The 22463-nt window shown below is 44.2% G+C and overlaps 2 protein-coding genes across 2 annotated transcripts; both read left to right on the forward strand.

Moving 5' to 3' along the window:
• Nucleotides 1-12820: 12820 nt before the first annotated feature.
• Nucleotides 12821-13762, forward strand: LOC132581974 (olfactory receptor 1-like). Its single transcript, XM_060253485.1, has one exon. The coding sequence runs from the start codon at nt 12821-12823 to the stop codon at nt 13760-13762; it is 942 nt and encodes a 313-aa protein (XP_060109468.1).
• A 6073-nt stretch (nt 13763-19835) lies between these two features.
• On the forward strand, nt 19836-20777 carry LOC132581468 (olfactory receptor-like protein DTMT). The gene has a single exon (XM_060252717.1). The coding sequence runs from the start codon at nt 19836-19838 to the stop codon at nt 20775-20777; it is 942 nt and encodes a 313-aa protein (XP_060108700.1).
• The last annotated feature ends 1686 nt before the right edge of the window (nt 20778-22463 follow it).

Below are 22463 nucleotides of genomic sequence, written 5' to 3' on the forward strand. Positions count from 1 at the left end.
TGTATTCAGTCTCTATATTCCCTTCCTAAGTGAAGGGACTGGAAACTTTCCCCCCAGTTGGAGACGGGGGTGTGTGGTGGTTTTTTAAGTGCAACTAACTGTTATTTAATTTTTGTCTACTAAAAGGCCTATTCTGTGGACATCAGTTATCATTTATAATTTGTTGGAGACCATTTTTAATTGTTTGCACCCTCGGTGTTAAAAGAGGGTAGTTATGCCAGTTAACTATAAGGTTTTATCTTGGAATTGCAGAGGCTTCAAAAATCCAATAAAACAAAAAAGAATTTCGAATCTAATTAAAAAGGAAAGACTAAATATCATTTGTCTTCAGGAGACGCTTGTTAAAAAGGTGAAAACTCAGCTATTAAAATCAAATTGGATATCGCAGTCCTATTATGCTACAGGCTCCTCCAAAGCTAGGGGGGTGGCGGTCCTATTTTCCAAAACTACTGTTTTCAAGTGTTTAAATACTAAAATTGATCCTAATGGTAGGTATATTTTTGTAGCAGGAAAGTTGGATGGCCATTTGATAACAGTAGCATCAATATATGCTCCCAATGCAGACCAGATCCAATTTTTACAGTCAACTTTGAATGATTTGCAGTCTTTCCAAACAGGTGAACTTATCATTGGCTGTGACTTAAACTGCATAATTAACCCTAATCTTGATAAATCTTTTAAAACAAGGAAAGAGTCTAGGCATAGTCAAATGACGGAACTGGGGAAACTTCTGACTACTTTTAACATCACTGATGTCTGGAGGGAATTTAATCCAGGGACCCGGGAGTATACTTATTATTCTCACCTTCATGACACCTACACCAGAATCGATTTCATTTTAGCTTCAACTTCTTTTGTCAAAAATATGGTCTCTATTGATATAGGGTCTAGGACTATATCAGACCATTCTTGGATTACAAGTTCATTTAGTTTGTCTCCTGAAAGGGGGGAGAAACCTTCATGGATGCTGAATAAATTTTTATTGTGTAGTGAGTCAGTCTGCACAGTAATTGAGAAAAACAGAAAAGAATATTTTTTATTTAACTCTGACTGTGGTGCTTCCCAGGAGAATGTGTGGGAGGCCTTTAAGGCCACATTAAGAGGCAGTCTGATCTCTCTTTCTTCGGCTTGTAAGAAAGAGAAAAATAAGAAACAATTACAGTTGCAATTGGAAATACAAAGCTTAGAAAAAAAAACATATGAAGCAGGGAGGTAAACGTACTTTGAAGAAACTGAATAATGCTCGTTCTAAATTGGAATTATTGGAGACTGATTCAATTCAGAAGGATATTATATATGCTAAGCAAAGATTTATAACTAAAACTCCAAAATTTTTGAAACTATTAAAATACAGAATACAGAAAAAGAAAGCTAATACCTTGATTTATTCTATTAAAAATCAGCAAAACAAGTCAGTCATTTCTTCTAAAGACATAGCGGAGGTATTCGTGAACTATTATAAACAACTCTACTCTACAACAAATCCCAAACCCCAAGACATAAGACAGTATTTAGACTCCATTAATTTTAATAGAAAACTGTCCTCAGACCATCTGGGGCTGCTTGAGAAGCCAGTCACAGTTCCAGAATTAGAAAAAATTCTTTCTTTAATTAAAAATAATAAGGCCCCAGGAAGGGATGGATACCCAGTAGAATTCTATAAGAAGTTTAAAACAAGTCTGCTTCAGCCCTTAGTTAACATCTGTAATCATGTAATGGAATCTGGTAAGGTACCCCCTTCCTGGTTGGAAGCACGTATGGTAGTCATTCATAAATCTGGTAGAGATAAAGAATACCCAACTTCATGCCGACCGATTTCGGTACTCAACCACGACTTCAAGGTTTTTTCAACACTACTAGCAAGTCGTCTGAGTGCCATAATAGATCAGTATGTGCATATGGATCAAACAGGGTTTATTCCGGGCCGATCGTTATCTGACAATGTAAGGAAAACCTTAAATCTCATCACGTATTGTAGCGCTAAAAAAGTACCTTCAGTTATATTGTCACTGGATGCGGATAAAGCATTTGACAGAGTGGAACCAGTTTATTTGCAAACTCTATTAAAGGTGATGGATTTTGGCCCTAAATTTTTAAGGTCTATAGCTGCAATATATTCAAAACCAACTGCAAGCATTAGCTTGAATGGCTATCTTTCAAAAGACTTCCCTCTTTATAGAGGAACCAGACAGGGTTGCCCCCTCTCTCCTTATTTATTTGCTTTATCTTTGGAACCTCTTTCCTATGTTATTCGTTCAGACACTGAAATTCATGGTGTAGAAGTCAATAAAACAGTTTATAAAGCAAGTTATTTTGCAGACGATGCAGTATTTTATCTATCTCAGCCGATCTCTTCTTTGACTAACGTCATGAAAGAAATTGATAAATTTAGCACATATTCAGGGTTTGTAATCAATTACAATAAGTCAGAGTTATATCCCATTTATCTTGAAGATAAAGGGGACAATACTAGGGACAATATTTCTAAATCTTTCCCATTCAAATGGGTAAAAGAGAAATGGTGACATCTGGGAATACTTATCCCTACTAACCTTCAAAAATTATTTAGCTGCAACTTCAACCCCTTAATAGAAGAAATGCATTCCACTATTATAGACTGGGCCAAACTTTCTTTTTCCTTGATGGAAAAAATTGATCTGATTAAATCCTTTCTGTTTCCTAAATTCCTTTTTAGATTTCAAAATATTCCAATATGGATCCCTGGGACCTTTTTTAAAAAATGGCAGAAATTAATTCTCTCATTCCTATGGAATGGGAAAAAAGCAAGGATATCCACACAACTACTAACTAGACCTACTAAAAGAGGTGGTTTAGGCCTTCCAGATCTTTATACATATTATATATCAGCTAACCTTCGGCATATAGTGTCTTATGCCAGCCCTACCCAGCAGATATCTTGGACCCAAATTGAACAGTCCTCTCTTGCCCATCCCTTTTTAAATGAAGTCCTTTGGAATGATAAAAAAGATAGGAGATGGCAGGAGGTACATAACCCGTATTTGAAATTTACCTTAGAACTGTGGGATAAAGTAAGAGGCCAGTTGGCCCCTCCAACCTCTCCAATGATGGCATTTCTGGGGCAAACCTGGTTTGTCCCAGGAAAAGCCTCTTTAACTTTTGGGGAGTGGAGAAAAAAGGGCTTATATAGGTTAAATGACCTAGCAATTGCAGGTAAATTAGGAACTAGGGAACAACTAGAGGAGAAACACCATATTACTATTTCATGGTTCCAATACTATCAAATCCATCAGGCTTTTCACCATGTAATTCCACTAATTTATAAAACTAAACAACTGAATAACTTTGAAAAAGTGCTAAAATCAGGAAGAACAAATTTGAAAGGCATTATTTCAATAATTTATACAATTTTGATGGATAAAATATGGCTGCTACCTACCTCACAGCAAAATGCATGGCAAAGAGACTGCGATACACAATTTACTGAAGACGACTGGGTTCAGATTTGGAACTCACCCCTTTTAAAGAGCAGAGCTATAAATATTCATACGCAACAATTTAAACTCCTTTCACGTTGGTATTTGACTCCTTTAAAAATTTTTCGAAGTAAACTTAATAATAACGTGGAATGTTGGAAAGGGTGCGGTAAGGAGGGCAACTTTCTTCATTGTTGGTGGCTATGCCCTGAAATTCAAAAGTATTGGGCTCGGTTGATAGCGAAAATATCTGAAATAGTTGGCTGTATGGTACCTTTAACACCAGAATCAGTACTTTTAAATCTCTGGCCAGATAGTTTTTCCACTCCTCAACGCAAAGAGCTTATTGCTTACTTGATATTGGCAGGTAAAATTTTAGTAGCTCAGAAGTGGAAAAAACCTAATCTTCCTACTATGGATGAATGGTTTGCGAAAGTCAGGGAGCTTATTGTGCAAGATAAATTGTCCACACAGCTTTTAATCATGGAAACACCGAACTATAAGAATAACTTTATTGAAAAATGGTTTCCATATCTTGAATATGTGAACTCAATTGCCTCTGTAGAAGAAATATTGCCTCCTGAATTGTTGAACTTTATTGTTCTGTAATTGATTGATCTATGCTTCTTTTTTGTAAAACCAAACTTTGATATAACTTTTGTATAAGCGTTATTTAAGTTCTTGTTTGTAACTTTTTTTTAACAATAAAATTGAATTAAAAAAAAAAAGGGGTAAATTCTCTGAGATGAGGAGGCATGTGAAGAGGAAACTGAAAGGAAAGGTAAATACAGTCAAAACCCTTGGGAAAGCTTGAAGGCTATTTAAAACTACAATCCTAGAAGCTCAGATAAAATATATACCACAAGTTAGGAAAGGCACAAACAGGTATAAGAGAAGGCCTGCATGGTTAACAAACAAAGTAATGGAAGTTGTAAAAGGTAAGAAGGACTCCTTTAAACTGTGGAAAGCTAGTCCAACTAAGATTAATAAAAGGGAACACAGGCTGTGGCAAATCAAATGCAAGACTGTGAGCAGGCAGGCAAAAAGGGACTATGAGGAGCATATTGCAAAAAACATAAAGACCAACAATAAAAATGTCTTCAAATATATTAGAAGCAGGAAACTAGCCAGGGAGGCAGTGGGGCCCTTGGATGACCAGGGGGTAAAAGGATTACTGAAGGAGGATAGGGAAATGGCTGAGAAGCTGAATGCATTTTTTTTTGCCTTCGTCTTCACTGTGGAAGTGCCCACTCCAGAACCACTAATTTTGGAAGGGGTGTTGAAAGACCTGGGTCAGATTGAGGTGACAAGAGAGGAGGTCCTACAACTGATAGACGAATTAAAAACTAATAAGTCACCAGGTCCGGATGGCATACATCCAAGAGTTCTGAAAGAACTCAAAGTTGAACTTGTGGATCTTCTGACAAAAATATGTAATCCTTTATTGAAATCTGCCTCCGTTCCTGAGGACTGGAAGGTAGCAAATGTCACCCTCATCTTTAAAAAGGGTTCCAGAGGAGATCCGGGAAATTACAGGCCAGTCAGTCCAACTTCAATACTGGGAAAGTTGGTAGAAACCATTATCAAGGTCAGAATGAGTAGTCACATTGATGAACACAAGTTATTCAGGAAGATTCAGCATGGGTTCTGTAAGGGAAGATCTTGCCTCACTAACCTCACTTACAGTTCTTTGAGGGGGTGAACAAACATGTGGACAAAGGGGACCCAACAGATATTGTTTACCTTGACTTCCAGAAAGCTTTTGATAAAGTTTCTCATCAAAGGCTCCTTAGTAAGCTCGAGAGTCATGGAGTAAAAGGACAGGTTCTCTTGTGGATCAAAAACTGGCTAATTAATAGGAAGCAAAGAGTGAGTATTAATGGGCAGTCTTCGCAGTGGAGGACGGTAAGCAGTGGGGTGCCACAGGGCTCAGTACTAGGTCCTATGCTCTTTAACTTGTTCATTAATGATATGGAGTTGGGAGTAAGCAGTGAAGTTGCCAAGTTTGCAGATGACACTAAATTGTTCAGGGTGGTGAGAACCAGAGAGGATTGTGAGGCACTCCAAAGGGATCTGTTGAGGCTGGGTGAGTGGGTGCCAACGTGGCAGATGAAGTTCAATGTGGCCAAGTGCAAAGTAATGCACATTGGGGCCAAGAATCCCAGCTACAAACACAAGTTGATGGGGTGTGAACTGGCACAGACTGACCAAGAGAGAGATCTTGGGGTTGTGGTAGATAACTCACTGAAAATGTCAAGACAATCTGCGATTGTAATAAAAAAGGCCAACGCCATGCTGGGAATTATTAGGAAGGGAATTGAAAACAAATCAGCCAGTATCTTAATGCCCCTGTATAAATCGATGGTGCGGTCTCATTTGGAGTACTGTTTGCAATTCTGGTCACCGCACCTCAAAAAGGATATTATAGCATTGGAAAAAGTCCAGGGCAACTATGAAGAAAGGTTAAAACACTTGGGGCTCTTTAGCTTGGAGAAACGTCGACTGCGGGGTGACATGATAGAGGTTTACAAGATTATGCATGGGATGGAGAAAGTAGAGAAAGAAGTACTTTTCTCCCTTTCTCTCAATACAAGAACTCGTGGGTACATGAGCCTGTACGAGAGCCGGGGCCCGGACTTGACCAGTGTCAAGGGATTCCTACAGGCGATGCTACTCCAGTATGAAGACCCCTTGTAAGAGACTCGGGCCGTCACCGTGCTACGTGACATGCAGCAGGGATCGAGATCAGTGAGGGAATATACAGCTAACTTCAGGGCCCACTGCGCCAAGGTCCGGGGCTGGAACAAGATGATGAAGATCGAGGTGTATCAGCAGGGCCTCAACGCTAGCCTCTTGGACCGGGCCTTTCATCAAGCCCGCCCCACCACGCTGGTGGGGTGGATGCAGTTGGCCGGAGAAGTCGAAACCAACATGAAGCGCATAGCACTGCAACGACAACAGCAGCAAAGGGGAAAGGGGGGACGTGAGACTCGGTCAGGCCCCAAAACCGAAGCAAAGAAAGCGCCAGCCCTGGGGGGAACCCCTAAAACCACTACAAGTTGAAAGTGTTTCAGATGTGGAGACCCGGGGCACCTGTTAGTGAACTGCCTGGAGAAACCTCAAACCCCCCCCCCCCGTAACCCGAAGCCGACGGCAGCGGGACCCAAGAAGATGCCGGGGAAGTCCAAAGAGCCTAGTTGGGGCAGCACCGCAACATCGATAGTGCTTGACGATACTATAATTGTAGATGACCTGAGCGAGGAGTCGTGGGAGCCCGAGCTGGCGGGAAACGGGAGCGACCTGCACTGATCGGTGCCGGGAGGCAGGTCGTGGATCTAACGGCACCATTACGGGTGAGAATAACTGGGGCCCTGTTTTTCGTCCCTTTGACTTTATTGAACCCAAAGCTCAAACGGTTCATGCACGCCAGAGCCTTAATCGACTCTGGGTGCACGAGGCAAATTATAACCCCAAAGCTGGTGGATGCCATTGGACTGTCTCGAGCTCCCTTGCCCCATCCAATCCAGTTCGAACAGATGGATGGGTCCGTGATGAGAGGGGAGCCGTGTGTGGAAGAGACTCAGGGCTTGCCGGTGGGGATAGACGAACATTGGGAGGTGGAAGTCTTTGTGATTGCCCCCTCGTTGTCCTTCGATGTAGTGTTGGGGATGGGCTGGCTAGCCAGGCACCAGCTGGACATACAGTGGGGAGCACAGACCATAGACTTTACCGATAGACGGTGTATGCACCACCTCTGGCTAGAGAAATGGGGGCCAAGCCCACCCCCGAAAAACGAAAAGATGTGTGTGTCAGTAGAGGAGGTCCGATTGATCCCCAGGGAGTACCGGGACTTGAGGAAAGTGTTTAGCGAGGAGGAAGCCAATGAACTACCACCCCACCTCAGCACCGACTGCGCCATCGAGCTGATCCCGGGCCAAGAACTCCCAAAGGTTAAACTGTACTCCATGGGGTGGGCAGAGAAAACGGAATTACGGAAGTTTATCGATAAAAACTTAAAACAGGAGTTTATCAGACCAGCCACCGCACCTCACGCTGCCCCCGTCCTCTTCTGGAAGAAGAAGGATGGGAGCCTGAGGCTTTGCACGGACTTTCACGGGATAAATGGGATTTCAATGTCCAACGCCTACCCCATCCCCCTCATCAAAGACTTATTAAGTACAGTGTCTGAGGGGTCCATATTCACCAAGTTGGACCGGAGGGACGCTTACTTCCGAGTAAGAATCAAAGAGGGGGACAAGTGAAAGACGGCGTTTAATACACTCATGGGGCAGTTTGAATATTTGGTGATGCCCTTTGGACTCCAAGGGGCCCTGGGAGTGTTCATGAACTTTATCAATGAAGTGCTGAGAGAGTACTGTATAAGGGGGTGGTGGTGTACCTGGATGACATTATCTACTCGAAAGATCTACCCTCCCACGTGCAGCTGGTGAGGAAAGTGCTCTCCACCCTATACGAACACAAGCTATACGCGAAGCTGTCCAAGTGCGAGTTTCATCAGACGGAACTTGATTACCTGGGGTTCCGAGTCTCCGGGAAGGGGTTAGCAATGGACCTGGCCAAGATACAAGCGGTGCTGGATTGGGAACCCCCGAGGACACGTAGACAGTTACAATCCTTCCTCAGGTTCGCCAATTTCTACAGGGGGTTCATTCAGGGGTTCGCCCAGGTGATGTTACCCCTAACAGACTTGCTCAAAACGAAAGGGAAGGAGCTGGATGCAAAAAAACCCAGGGCCAGGCTCCGTTGGTTGCCAGAATGCCAAAGAGCTTTTGATAAACTCTTTGTGGTCTAGTGTGACGCCTCTGATGTAGCTGTCGGGGCAATATTAATGCAGAGGGATGAGGAGGGAAGGTTGAAACCCTGTGCCTATATTTCTAGAAAATTTTTGCAGGAACAGCGTAACTGGTCGGTCTGGGACAAAGAGGCGTTTGCTGTAACTTTTGCTCTAAAGACCTGGCAATCCTGGCTAGAGGGGGCGAGGGTCCCATTCGAAATCTGGACCAACCATAAAAACCTAGAGGCACTTACAGGCCGCCAAAAGCTAACTGCAAAGCAAATTCGATGGGCCGGCTTCTTTGCCAAGTTCGACTTTACTCTCAAGCACATACCAGGATCAAAAAATTTCTTAGCCGATGCATTGTCTCGTCTTCCCCAGTATGAAAGCCAGAGGGAGGAAGTCATAGACTCCATCATTCCCCCCTCCGCAGTGGTGGAGGCCGTAACCACTCGATCAGGAAAAAGAATGAAACCTCCAGAGCCATGGGGTGGTGGTGGTAATAGACTGATCGAGGAGACCAAGGGGGAGGGGACGCACAGGTCGGAAGGAATTGTGAAGGGAGACGGGTTTTTTTGGTACTATGAAGGGAAGCTGTATGTGCCCCAAACCCTCCGCCATGAGGTTTTACAGCATTGCCACTGCAGCAAGCTGGCCAGCCACTTTGGTTACGTGAAAACACTACACTTAGTCAACAGGCAGTTTTGGTGGCCACACATGAAAAAGGACATCTCGGAATTTGTGGCCACCTGCCCCACTTGCATCATGGCGAAAAAGCGGGGGGGGGGAGGGGGTAAAACGCCGGGCCTCCTTCAACCCACCCCACAGCCAACCGGCCCTGGTCAGTGGTGTCAATGGACTTTATAGTGGAATTGCCGGTATCACAGAGCAAAACAGTGATCTTAGTAGTGGTAGACAACTTCTCTAAACAGGCCCACTTTATTCCATGCAAACAGCTCCCCACTGCAAAAAAGTTGGCGTATTTGTTCTTTAAGCACGTTGTTAAACTACACTCGTTTCCCGATAAAGTCATTAGCGACCGCGGGCCGCAATTCATTGCCACCTTCTGGCGGGAGTTTTGCAAGTTGACTGGCATAGAGCAGAGGCTGAGTTCCGCCTACTACCCACAGACAGAAGGACAGACAGAACGCGTGAACGGGCTTCTGGAGCAGTACTTGAGGTGCTATGTGAATTATCAACAGTCAAATTGGGTGGAACTGCTCCCCTTTGCAGAATATGGGTACAATAACAGCCTGCACAGTTCCACCAAAGCATCCCCCTTTCAAATAGTAAACTGCTATGAAGGGAAGCCTTTTCCGCTGTTGCCCAGCACCCCGACGGCCCCGACTCCCACCTCTTGCCAGCAATGGTGGGAGGATATAAAGAAGGGATGGGCAGTTATCCAGGAGAACTTGGAAAGGCCAAAAGAGACTACAAAGCCCATTTCGACAAAAAGCATTCGCCTGAATGGGACTTTAAAGTGGGAGAGACAGTTTTCCTATCCACTAAAAACCTACCTTTACCACAGACTTGCAGGAAACTGGCATACAAGTACTTGGGGCCATTCAAAATAAAAAGAGTAATAAACAAAGTGACTGTAGAATTGGAACTTCCTAAACTGTTTAGTAAAATCCATCCTGTTTTCCATTGCAAACTTCTTCGGAAAGACCCTGGAATTTCGTCTTGGCACCCCCGCCCTCAAGAGCCCCCACCTATTCAAGTGAGGGGTCAGAGTCATCATGAGGTGCAGGAGATGCTAGACGCCAAACTGAAGAGGGGAGTGTTGTACTTTCTAGTGCGTTGAAAATACTTCCCACCAAGCTGTGATGAGTGGGTCAAATCATCGGACCTACAAGCCCCTCTCCTTCTGAAAAGATTTTACCTACTGCACCCAGACAAACCCCGAGCAAAAGCTTAGGGGGGGCAGTATGTCAGACAATGTAACTTTACCTGAAACGCTTAGCCAAACTGTTGCCATCTTGAATCAATGTTACTGACCTTGAGAAAAGCCTTGCATATCAAAGTAGAGCCTATAGATTGTGGCCTGTGAACTGTTCCCCCTCTTTGTACTAACAAAAGCAGACATTCTCCCTTTGAAGATAAAGTGCCTCCAGGGACAGCCTGTTAACTATCCCAGGAAGACAAACCGTAACACTAAGATAAGAGGGAAGGACCATGTGAATCTTCGCACCTCGGTCCAGCAATGTTTAGAATTGTGGCTTCATGTAATTTCCTTTAATGTAAACCCCTTATAGTGTGCTCTAGCCTGATACATGGTATCAGTCTCAATTTTCTAGTCTGGATGCTTATGGATTATCAAATAAAGCCTTACTTTGTATCAACTCAAGGTCTGGTTGATCCTATTGTCTGACATTGCACAGGCAACAGAGCATCCCGAGAGGACTTTTGTGTGCACTCTCCTGCATCAGCTGACATTTCTGGGGCATTTCCCCACCATCATGCTTTTGGAGGACCTCTTTCAACATTTTTTAAAACGGCAATTGTGAAAATGAGAGTTGGGAATTCAGAGGAAATTAATGGGGTGGATCCTACTACTATAGTGCCCATCCACTGTGCAAAGTTTATTTGTGTACCACCTTTCCTTCGGGCTCACTTTTGAAACCTTCCTCCAGCCTAAGGAGCCGTCCTTCAATGGATCTTCAGTTGCAGGAAGCACCAAGTTTGAGGAGGGCTTCTTGGAAGATTGGTTGGATCCACTCTAAAAGTTCATGGCAAGAGGTGTTGGATCCAACCAGGGATCCATGGCAAGTTCATGGCAAGAGGTGTTGGATCCAACCAGAGCCAGTTTGGTGTAGTGGTTAAGTGTGTGGACTCTTATCTGGGAGAACCGGGTTTGATTCCCCACTCCTCCACTTGCACCTGCTGGAATGGCCTTGGGTCAGCCATAGCTCTGGCAGAAGTTGTCCTTGAAAGGGCAGCTGCTGTGAGAGCCCTCTCCAGCCCCACCCACCTCACAGGGTGTTTGTTGTGGGGGAGGAAGGTAAAGGAGATTGTGAGCCGCTCTGAGACTCTTCGGAGTGGAGGGCAGGATATAAATCCAATATCATCATCATCATCATCATCATCATCATCATCATCATCATCATCATCATCATCATCATCATCATCATCTTCTTCTTCTTCTTCTTCTTCTTCTTCTTCTTCTTCTTCTTCTTCTTCTTCTTCTTTTTGTAAGAAAAAACCCAGCAGGAACTCATTTGCATTTTAGGTCACACCCCCTGATGTCAAGCCAGCCGGAACTGCATTTCTGTACATTCCTGTTCAAAAAAGCCCTGGATCCACCTAAGATTAAGCCAAGATCACTGAGGACCCCTCTCCCTTCAATGATCTTAGCTGCCTCCTTCCTTCCTTCCTTCCTTCCTTCCTTCCTTCCTTCCTTCCTTCCTTCCTTCCTTCCTTCCTTCCTTCCTTCCTTCCTTCCTTCCTTCCTTCCTTCCTTCCTTCCTTCCTTCCTTCCTTCCTTCCTTCCCACCCAGAGACATTAGTTGGGGATGGAAGAAAGGAAGGAGAAAGCAAACTTCTGGCTTCCAGTTGGCACTGATTGTTCTCTTTCTCTCCCTGGTGGGATCAGTGCCTGGAAGAGAAAGGAGGAAATGATGCTGTTGCTTTCTCCTGCTGTCACCACCTGTCTGTCTGTCCAGCTTTTTCTCTGTCTTTGCTGTTGCTTTTCTCTGCTGTCCCCTGCTGTCTTTCTGCCTTACCTGGTTTCCTCTGCAACCATCTAACGCTTTCCCTCTCCCCTAATAGATTGCCTGGCTTTCTTTTGCCCCCACCCCATCACTATTGCTGGTTGCCTTCATGTTAGCCAACATTCAATTGAGGACCATGGAAACCCCCCTCTCATTTTAAAAAATGTTCGTCTACAAACTTAGGGGTTCCACTGTGCTTGTAGAAAAATGACTTCTTTCCATATCGGCCCCATTGTGCAGGTTTTCTGATCAGCACTCAGTAGGAAATTTAGGTTTTTTTAAATAAAAAAATAATTCCTGAATTCTTGATCCAGAGCTTCACAATTCTGAATCTGAATTCTGACACAGAATCTTGAGGCTGATGCATGTATCTTGTGTGGCAGGAATAAAATCAGGGGTGACAGGGGAGAGAGAGAGAGAGAAAGAGAGGGAGAGAAATGTGAGATTGAGAAAGAACACGTCAAGGAAGGATTCTACCATAGTTTTCTCAGTTTGGTGTAGTGGTTAAGTATGAGGACTTATGTGGAAGAACCGGGTTTGTTCTCCACTTCTTCACATGCAACTGTGACATTGGGTCAGTTATAACTCTGTCATAGGCTGTTCTGGAAATAACAGTTTCTGTCAGACCTCTAAGCTCCACCTACTTCACAGGGTGTCTGTTGTGGGGAAGGGAAGAGCAAGAAGATTGTAAGCCGCTCTGAGATGCCTTTGGGTAGTGAAGGGTGGGATATAAATCTAGTTTCTTCTTCTTCTTCTGATAGCCAGATAGTGGTGGGAGGGAGAAATGTGAATCTTGGGTTTAATTAGGCATACTTGATCTCAGGCCTCTAACTTTCTTGCTATCTCCTCACTTCAGCAGCATGAGTCCAATGAATCACGGGAACACAACAGAAGTTTCTGAGTTCCTCCTCCAAGGTTTTTCATTGCAACCAGAGCTCGAAAGACTCTTCTTCCTTCTCTTCCTTTCCATCTATCTGCTCATCCTCCTGGGAAATGTCACAATCATCTTGTTGATCCGCTCTGACACGCAGCTCCTCCAGACTCCCATGTACTTCCTGCTCAGCAACCTTGCCCTAGCTGACCTTGGTTTCACCTCCACCACCATCCCCAAGGCATTAGATAACCTGATGTCTCAGAAGAAGACTATCTCCTACAGCGGTTGTCTGGCTCAGATGTTTTTCTATATATTTTTTGGTGACTCAGGCAGCTTCCTGCTGGCTTCCATGGCCTACGACCGCTATGTGGCTATCTGTTGCCCACTGCACTATTCCACCATGATGAGCCACAAGCGTTGTCTTCAGCTGGCTGCAGTGCCCTGGGTTATCGCCATAATCAACTCATTGCTTTATACGCTTTTGATAGCCCGTGTTGAGTTCTGTGACCCTGAAGAGATCCCTAATTTCTTCTGTGACATTTACCCTGTTCTGGATGTCTCTTGCTCTGATACGAGCCTCTTAGAGACACTTCTGATGACAGCGGTGGTTGTGGTGATCCTGGGGCCATTTGTGCTCATTATCATTTCATATGCACTAATCTTTTATACCATCATGAAAATTCCATCTGCCGTTGGGAAACGCAAGGCTTTCTCCACATGCGGGTCCCACATCTGCGTGGTGGTCTTGTTCTACGGCACTGTAAGCTGGATATATTTCAAGCCAAATTCAAAGAATTTAAACCGTGAGGACACGGTGGCAGCTGTGATATATACCATGGTGACCCCCATGTTGAATCCCTTCATCTACAGCCTCAGGAACAGTGAGATGAAGGTGGCTATGAAGAGGGTCATTAAGCGACATCTTTGATGATCAAGGGCCAAACTACTGGATTAAATGTTTTTTAAAAAATCATTTTGCTTTGGGAGCACAGAAACTTTACACACTATCCCTTATCCTCCACATGTCCCAGTTAAGTGGAAAATGCTGTTCAGTAATTACAAAGATAATGTGAATTCAATAGTAACAAGAGAAAGAAATCTTGCTTACAAAAATAGAAGCTCATTTTACAGGACATATTCATTTAGGTACATTTTGACTTAATGTGAACAGATTAACTTCATAAAGGTTATCTTGCTACAGATCCACAACCATGTAAGAAAAGAAGAGAGATCCTATAAAACAACAGCCAAGTGGTTCAGCATCTAGCTGATGAGAGGGTGCAACCAACTGTGAAGCGTACCCAATACAGAGAGAATTGTGGTGGTGGCAACTACAAGCATAGACAGCTTCAAGAGGGGAATGGGTAAGCATATGGAGCAGAGGCCCATCAGTGGCTATTAGCCACAGCTTATTGTTGGAACTCTCTGTCTGGGGCAGTGATGCTCTGTATTCTTGTGCTGAGGGGGCACAGTGGAAGGGCTTCTAGCCCCACTGGTGGACCTTTTGATGGCACTTGGGGTTTTTTGGCCACTGTGTGACGCAGAGTGTTGGACTGGATGGGCCAGTGGCCTGATCCAACATGGCTTCTCTTATGTTCTTATGAATTCTCTTAATCTTTTCTCTCCCAGAGTCACAATTAAGAATGATACATTTACACATCTATCTCCGATTTTGACATATTAATTTACTTCACTGTCCCCGCCCCCCAATTAAATCCAAACATTGGTGCCTTCTTTGGTTCCAAGGCAAAATGATTTATTCTCACATTTAGCTTAGCTTGTTATTCCTGTTTGCATTTATTAAAATATCTTCATTATATTGTATGCTAATTAGCTGTTCAACCTCTGTCTTATATGTATGGTAAATTCTATTTCATTGTGTGTGAGCACATGAAAGCTCATACCTTGAATAAAACTTTGTTGCTCTTAAGGGCACCTCTGCAGTCAAACTTTGTTCTATAAACTGGTTGGCAAAGCCATCAATAACAGGAAATATTTTCTATCCTTACAGCTTTGGAAGGGAGATTTCTACCTGTGAAATGGCCACTATGCTGCTTTTCAGCCATAAAAGAAAGCATTGGGAATCCAAGATGGACTCAGTTCTTCCTAGGGTTACCAGGTCTTGGTTGGAAAATACTTGGAGACTTTGGGGGTGGATCCAGGAGAGGACAGGTTTTGGGGAGGGGAGGGGCTTTAGCATGGTCCAATGCCACAGTGTCCACTCAAGGGCACTCAGAAGGGTTGATTGGGGTCCAAGGCACACCATGACATTCGCTAGGAAGCCTATCCAAGAGCATTTAGCAGGAAATCCATCCAATGCATTCTGAAGGAAGTCCCTCCAAGGGCATTCAGAGGGAGGTCCATTTAAAGGCATTCAGAAGGAGGTCCCTCCAAGGGATTCAGAGGGAGGCCCATCTAAAGGCATTCAGAAGGAGGTCCCTCCAAGGGATTCAGAGGGAGGCCCATCTAAAGGCATTCAGAAGGAGGTCCCTCCCAGGGGATACAGAGGGAGGTCCCTCTGAAGACATTCAGAAGGAGGTCCCTCCAAGGGGATTCAGAGGGAGCTTCACATAAAGACATTCAGAAGGAGGTCCCTCCAAGGGGATTCAGAGGGAGGTCCATCTAAAGACATTCAGAAGGAAGTCCCTTCAAGTGGGAAGGTCCATTCAGAGAGAGTTCCATCTAAGGGGAAAGGTCTTACATGCTAGTCAGGGTAGCTACCCCACCATCCATCGCTGCTCCACATGAGCTATTCTATGCCACTATCACCCCATTCCTGGCCCCAGTGTTGACTGTCCAGATGTCCATCAACTGGCTGCCCCCTGCCCCCCATCAGCCCCCCAACACCAAAGAGGGCAACAAACAAACAAAAACAATCCTGAGTGTTAATGTTCTGATAGGAAGCTAGGGAGTAGGGAGGATATATTGTGCATCCAGTCTCTGACTCTTTCTTTGGGATTTCTTGCTGCTTTCCGATTCTAAACGCCTGTGTGTGTTAAAGAAGAATCACACCATAAACAAGCTAATTTGCTTCGGCCTCTGGGGTCCTGTCTCAGAACTATTCCTCAAGGGATGGCTCAAGAGGAAACCTGGTTGAGCCATTCTCTGGGTATCACAGCCCTGAAGGGTGCCAAGCTGTGAACAAAAGCTGATGCAGCCACCAGGCCACCATCTCTTCATGCAATAGCAAACTGCATGTCAGATCTGCTCAGCAGAATAAGGAGGCTTGTGTTAACCCAGAAGAAAAAGCCAAATATTTTCCCTCCTTTCTGATCTCTCCATGGGATGGTCCCTTCGTTCTTCGACACCTACAGACTCGCAGACTCTGCTGCTGCTGCAAATAGTAAGCATCTTTTTTTACATGCACAATAAATAAGCAAGAAGCCAACACCATGTCTGTTGGAGAGCTAAAGAAAACTATATTTACTAGAAACAAGAGAGGGAAGTTACATACGAAGGAAAATCAGAATAGCTACATCAGGGATGGCCAAATTTGCTTAATGTAAGAGCCACATAGAATACATTTTAGATGTTTGAGAATTGCAAAACATGAACGTTGGATGTGTGAGTCGACTGAGGGGTGACATGGTTGAGGATTACGCATGGGACAGAGAAGGTAGAGAAAGAAGTCCTTTTCTCCCTTTCTCACAATACAAGAATTTGTGGGCACTCCATGAAATAGCTGAGCATTCGGGTTAGAATGGATAAAAGGAAGTATTTCTTCACCCAAAGGGTGATTCACACATGGAATTCACTGCCACAGGAGGTGACGGTCGCTACAAGCATAGCCAGCTTCAAGAGGGAATTGAATCAACACATGGAGCAGAGGTCCATCAGTGGCTATTAGCCACAGCGTATTGTTGGAACTCTCAGTCTGGGGCAAGTGATGCTCTGTATTCTTGGTGCTTGGGAAGGACAATAGTGGGAGGGCTTCTAGTGCCCTGGCCCCACTGATGGATCTTCTGATGACATCTGGGCTTTTTGGCCACTATGTGTCACAGAATGTTAAAGCCAATGTGACCTAAGGCAGATAGACACTTTCAAAGCTCAATTAACCAATGGTCATTCTGCTGGTTGTCTCTCTCTAGGAGATGGAAACAAACACTTTGATATGCTGGCTAGCACATTTAGTAAAATGTTTTACAATTATCATATAAATCTTTTGACACATTATAGAGAAATATATCCCTATAGTGTTTCAAAGCGAACTCCATCCTCATGATGTTACAGTGAGTACCCGGATATAGACTCGTTTCATCAAAGACTTCCTCAGGAGTATTCCCATTTTCTTCAAAGTTATCAGTCCCTTTTTTGGAAGTCAGTGTTTATAACATACATGTAATCAAACGATAATAAAAGCTGCTGTTGCTGCATTAAAAAATTATTTCAGACACTGGGTATGTATATTCATTATTAGAAAGGATCTATCCATTCATTGTTTCTGATCAATGAATAAGCACGGCTTTTATTACAATTTGATTATATGTTTCTTGTTTATTTCCAATTTGAACACGGGAAACAAGCACGACCAGGAAGAAGATTTAAGAAACATATCATAAGAACATAAGAGAAGCCTTGTCGGATCAGGCCAGTGGCCCATCCAGTCCAAAACTTTGTCATACAGTAGGTATAATCCAGATAAATGTTGTTGCTTGTTGCTATCTGAATATTACTGAATCCCTCATACACAGTCCTGTTGAACTATTTGGACTCTTTGTCTATTGGTTAAAGATTGGGATTGTGAGGACAGGATCTGTGAGCGTTACCACTTGTATCCCAGCTGTATTGCAAAAGCATTCTTACCAGTTTATGGGCTGATGGTCATGGCCATTATTGTAATTTCATAATGTATATTGTATCATGTTAAAAACTACAATTAAGCAATTCATTATATTATTTTTTAAGCTTTATATTTTTATTCTTTACATTCCCTTACACCATAAACGCCAGCATACAAACCATAACAAACAAGAAAATAACAAAGCATAGGATGGAGTAGCAGTTTCCCTGATAGTTCATATATTAACAACTGGCCTATTCTCTTCCAATTTAACTTTTGCCTGCTCTTCAATATATACATATAACTATAAGTTAGAGTTTTTGTCAGCTGTACTTCCTATAGTACTCCATTAGTAGACCTTACATAGCCAATCAGTTTGGCCCAGTTTGGCCTGGTTGTGCTCTCAAAATATTAGACAGAGTAATTAATTATGTTATCAAGGTGTAGAAGTCCTTATTACTAGTATCTTCACACAGTTTATACTGGCTTTGGTTTCCCACTGTGAATGCAAAAGGATTTGCACAGACACCAGAGCATCCCGAGAGGACTTTTGTGTGCACTCTCCTGCATCAGCTGACATTTCTGGGGCATTTCCCCACCATCATGCTGTTGGAGGACTTCTTTCAACATTTTTTAAAATGGCAATTGTGAAAATGAGAGTTGGGAATTCAGAGGAAATTAATGGGGTGGATCCTACTACTATCGTTCCCATCTGATGTGCAAAATTTATTTGTGTATCACCTTTCCTTCGGGCTCACTTTTGAAACCTTCCTCCAGCCTAAGGAGCCGTCCTCCAATGGATCTTCAGTTGCAGGAAGCACCAAGTTTGAGGAGGGCTTCTTGGAAGATTGGTTGGATCCACTCTAAAAGATCATGGCAGGAGGTGTTGGATCCAACCAGGGCTTTTTTTTGTAAGAAAAAGCCCAGCAGGAACTCATTTGCATATTAAGCCTCACCCCCAGATGGCACCATTGATTCACACAGGGCTTTTTAACAGAAAAAAACCATCAGGAACTCATTTGCATTTTAGGTCACACCCCTGATGTCAAGCCAGCTGGAATTGCATTTCTGTGCGTTCCTGTTCAAAAAAAGCCCTGGATCCACCTAAGATTAAGCCAAGATCACTGAGGACCCCTCTCCCTTCAATGATCTTAGCTGCCTCCTTCCTTCCTTCCTTCCTTCCTTCCTTCCTTCCTTCCTTCCTTCCTTCCTTCCTTCCTTCCTTCCTTCCTTCCTTCCTTCCTTCCTTCCTTCCTTCCTTCCTTCCTCCCTCCCTCCCTCCCTCCCTCCCTCCCTCCCTCCCTCCCTCCCTCCCTCCCCAGAGACAGGAGTTGGGGATGGATGAAAGGAAGGAGAAAGCAAATAGAGGCAGCACCTCTTCTGGCTTCCAGTTCGCACTGATGGTTCTCTTTCTCTCCCTGGTGGGATCAGTGCCTGGAAGAGAAAGGAGGAAATGATGCTGTTGCTTTCTCCTGCTGTCACCACCTGTCTGTCTGTCCAGCTTTTTCTCTGTCTCTGCTGTTGCTTTTCTCTGCTGTCCCCTGCTGTCTTTCTGCCTTACCAGGTTTCCTCTGCAACCATCTAACGCTTTCCCTCTCCCCTAATTGATCGCCTGGCTTTCTTTTGCCCCCACCCCATCACGATTGCTGGTTGCCTTCATGTTAGCCAACATACAATTGAGGACCATGGAAACCCCTCTCTCATTTTAAAAAATGTTCATCTACAAACTTACCGACCCCATTGTGCAGGTTTTCTGATCAGCACTCAGTGGGAAATTTAGGTTTTTTTAAATTAAAAAATAATTCCTGAATTCTTGATCCAGAGCTTCACAATTCTGAATCTGAATTCTGACACAGAATCTCGAGGCTGATGCATGTATCCTGTGCAGCAGGAATAAAATCAGGGCGGGCGGGGGGGGGGGGAGAAAGAGAGAGAGAGAGAGAGAGAAAGAGAGAAATGTGTTCTGGAAATAATAGTTTCTGTCAGACCTCTAAGCTCCACCTACTTCACAGGGTGTCTGTTGTGGGGAAGGGAAGAGCAAGGAGATTGTAAGCCGCTCTGAGATGCCTTTGGGTAGTGAAGGGTGGGATATAAATCTAGTTTCTTCTTCTTCTTCTGATAGCCAGATAGTGGTGGGAGGGAGAAATGTGAATCTTGGGTTTAATTTGGCATACTTGATCTCAGGCCTCTAACTTTCTTGCTATCTCCTCACTTCAGCAGCATGAGTCCAATGAATCACAGGAACACAACAGAAGTTTCTGAGTTCCTCCTCCAAGGTTTTTCATTGCAACCAGAGCTCGAAAGACTCCTCTTCCTTCTCTTCCTTTCCATCTATCTGCTCATCCTCCTGGGAAACGTCACAATCATCCTGTTGATCTGCTCTGACACGCAGCTCCTCCAGACTCCCATGTACTTCCTGCTCAGCCACCTTGCCCTAGCTGACCTTGGTTTCACCTCCACCACCATCCCCAAGGCATTAGATAACCTGCTGTCTCAGAAGAAGACTATCTCCTACAGTGGTTGTCTGGCTCAGATGTTTTTCTATATGTCTTTTGGTGACTCAGACAGCTTCCTGCTGGCTTCCATGGCCTACGACCGCTATGTGGCTATCTGTTGCCCACTGCACTATTCCACCATGATGAGCCACAAGCGTTGTCTTCAGCTGGCTGCAGTGTCCTGGGTTATCCCCATAATCGAATCATTGCTTTATACATTGTTGATGTCCCGTGTTGAGTTCTGTGACCCTGAAGAGATCCCTCATTTCTTCTGTGACATTTACCCTGTTCTGGATGTCTCTTGCTCTGATACGAGCCTCATAGAGACACTTCTGATGACGGAGGGGGTGGTGGTGATCCTGGGGCCATTTGTGCTCATTATCATTTCATATGCACTCATCTTTTATACCATCATGAAAATTCCATCTGCCGTTGGGAAGTGCAAGGCTTTCTCCACATGCGGGTCCCACATCTGTGTAGTGTTCTTGTTCTACGGCACTGTAAGCTGTATATATTTCAAGCCAAATTCAAAGAATTTAAACCACGAGAACACGGTGGCAGCTGTGATGTATACCATGGTGACCCCCATGTTGAATCCCTTCATCTACAGCCTCAGGAACAGTGAGATGAAGGTGGCCATGAAGAGGGTCATTAAGCGACATCTTTGATAATCATAGGCCAAACTATTGGATTAAACGTTTTTAAAAAAACTATTTGCCTTGGGAGCACAGAAACTTTACACAGTGTCCCTGATCCATACTGGCTGGGGCTGATGGAAGTTGTAGGCAAAAAACATCTGGAGAGCTACGATTGGCCATCCCTGCTCTATGGCATTAGTCCCCTGCACACTGAGGCCTCTCCCCTCCCCACATCCCACCCTTCTCAGGCTTCACACCTCAAAAATCTCTAGGCATTTCCCAACCTAGAGCCGGGAACCCAAACTGCTAGCCCCTGTCTTCAGCCAGCTCTTCTTCTGTCTTCTAACATCTTCATTATCTCCTCTTTTGCTCCACAGTCACTTTTCTGTAGCCAGCCATGTGGACTTGTGGTTGGAGTCTTAGACTAGGATGTGGAAGACTCGGCTTCAAATCCTCTTAGGGTTGTCAATTCCCAAGAGGGGGCAGGAGATCTCCCGGTTAGGAGGGCCTCCCCCCGCTCCAGGGTCATCAGAAAACGGAGGTGGGGGAATGTCTGCTGGATACTCCATTATTCCCTATGGAGACCGATTCCCATAGGGTATAATGGATAATTGATCTGCAGGTATCTGGACTCTGAGGGTGCTTTTTTTTAAGGTAAAGGCACCATAGCATCTGGTGCCTCTCTTCAAAACACCCTCTAAGTTTCAAAAAGATGGACCAGGGAGTCCAATGCTATGAGCTCCAAATGAAGGTGCCCCTATCCTTCATTATTTCCAATGAAGGGAAGGCATTTAAAAGGCGTGTGGTCCCTTTCAATGTGATGGCCAGAACTCCCTTTGGAGTTCAATTATGCTTGCCACACCCTTAATCCTGGCTCCACCCCTAATGTCTCCTGGCTCCACCCCCAAATTCCCCAGATATTTCTTGAATTGGACCTGGCATCTCTAAATCCTCTCCCTCCCATGGAAGTTCGCTGGGTCACCTCTCTCTTTGTGAGTCTAACCTATTTCACAGGTTATTGTGATGAGGAGAGCAATGTTGTAGGCCTCTTTGAATCCCTAGTTCAGAGAAAACAGGTATAAATCACTGAATAAATCCATTCTCTGTGACCAGGCTCTTAGCCAATGAACACTTTCCATGACTCAGGCCACAAACTCCTTGGTTCTTATCAGCTGTGAGCTAGTTGCACACTCATTGGTGGCCCGTTCACATATCTCTGTCATTTCTCCTTCATTCATGTCATTCTTGCTATACAAAATTCCTTGAAGGAAACCAAGATAAAAAGGCATTAATTGCATACAAACACAGAGACACAAAAAACAACTCTAAAGAAGCAAGGAGATAATTATGCAATTATAGTTTTATCAAGCAATTCCCAGGATACTTGAGAGGTCTTCATCAGGGGAATTTATTTTGCTGTTAGATGCCCGATTGAACCACCTGCTTATATACCACATGTAGAAGATGAATTCCTGAGATACCTAATCTTTTTCCTCTTGATTTGCTTGTGTGTGAAAGTTGCTTTAATGTGGCCATCAACTAGGGATTCCATGTCCAATTCAAGAAATATTTGGGGTCTTTGGGGGTGGAGCCAGGAAACTTTGGGGTGCAGCCAGGAGATATTGGGGTTGAGCCAGGACCAAGGTTGTGTCAAGCATAATTGAACTTCAAAGGGAGTTCTGGCCATCACATTTCAAGGGTCCGCACACCCTTTCA

The sequence above is a fragment of the Heteronotia binoei genome, chromosome 13 (genome assembly GCF_032191835.1).
Source record: "Heteronotia binoei isolate CCM8104 ecotype False Entrance Well chromosome 13, APGP_CSIRO_Hbin_v1, whole genome shotgun sequence".
Lineage (NCBI taxonomy): Eukaryota > Metazoa > Chordata > Lepidosauria > Squamata > Gekkonidae > Heteronotia > Heteronotia binoei.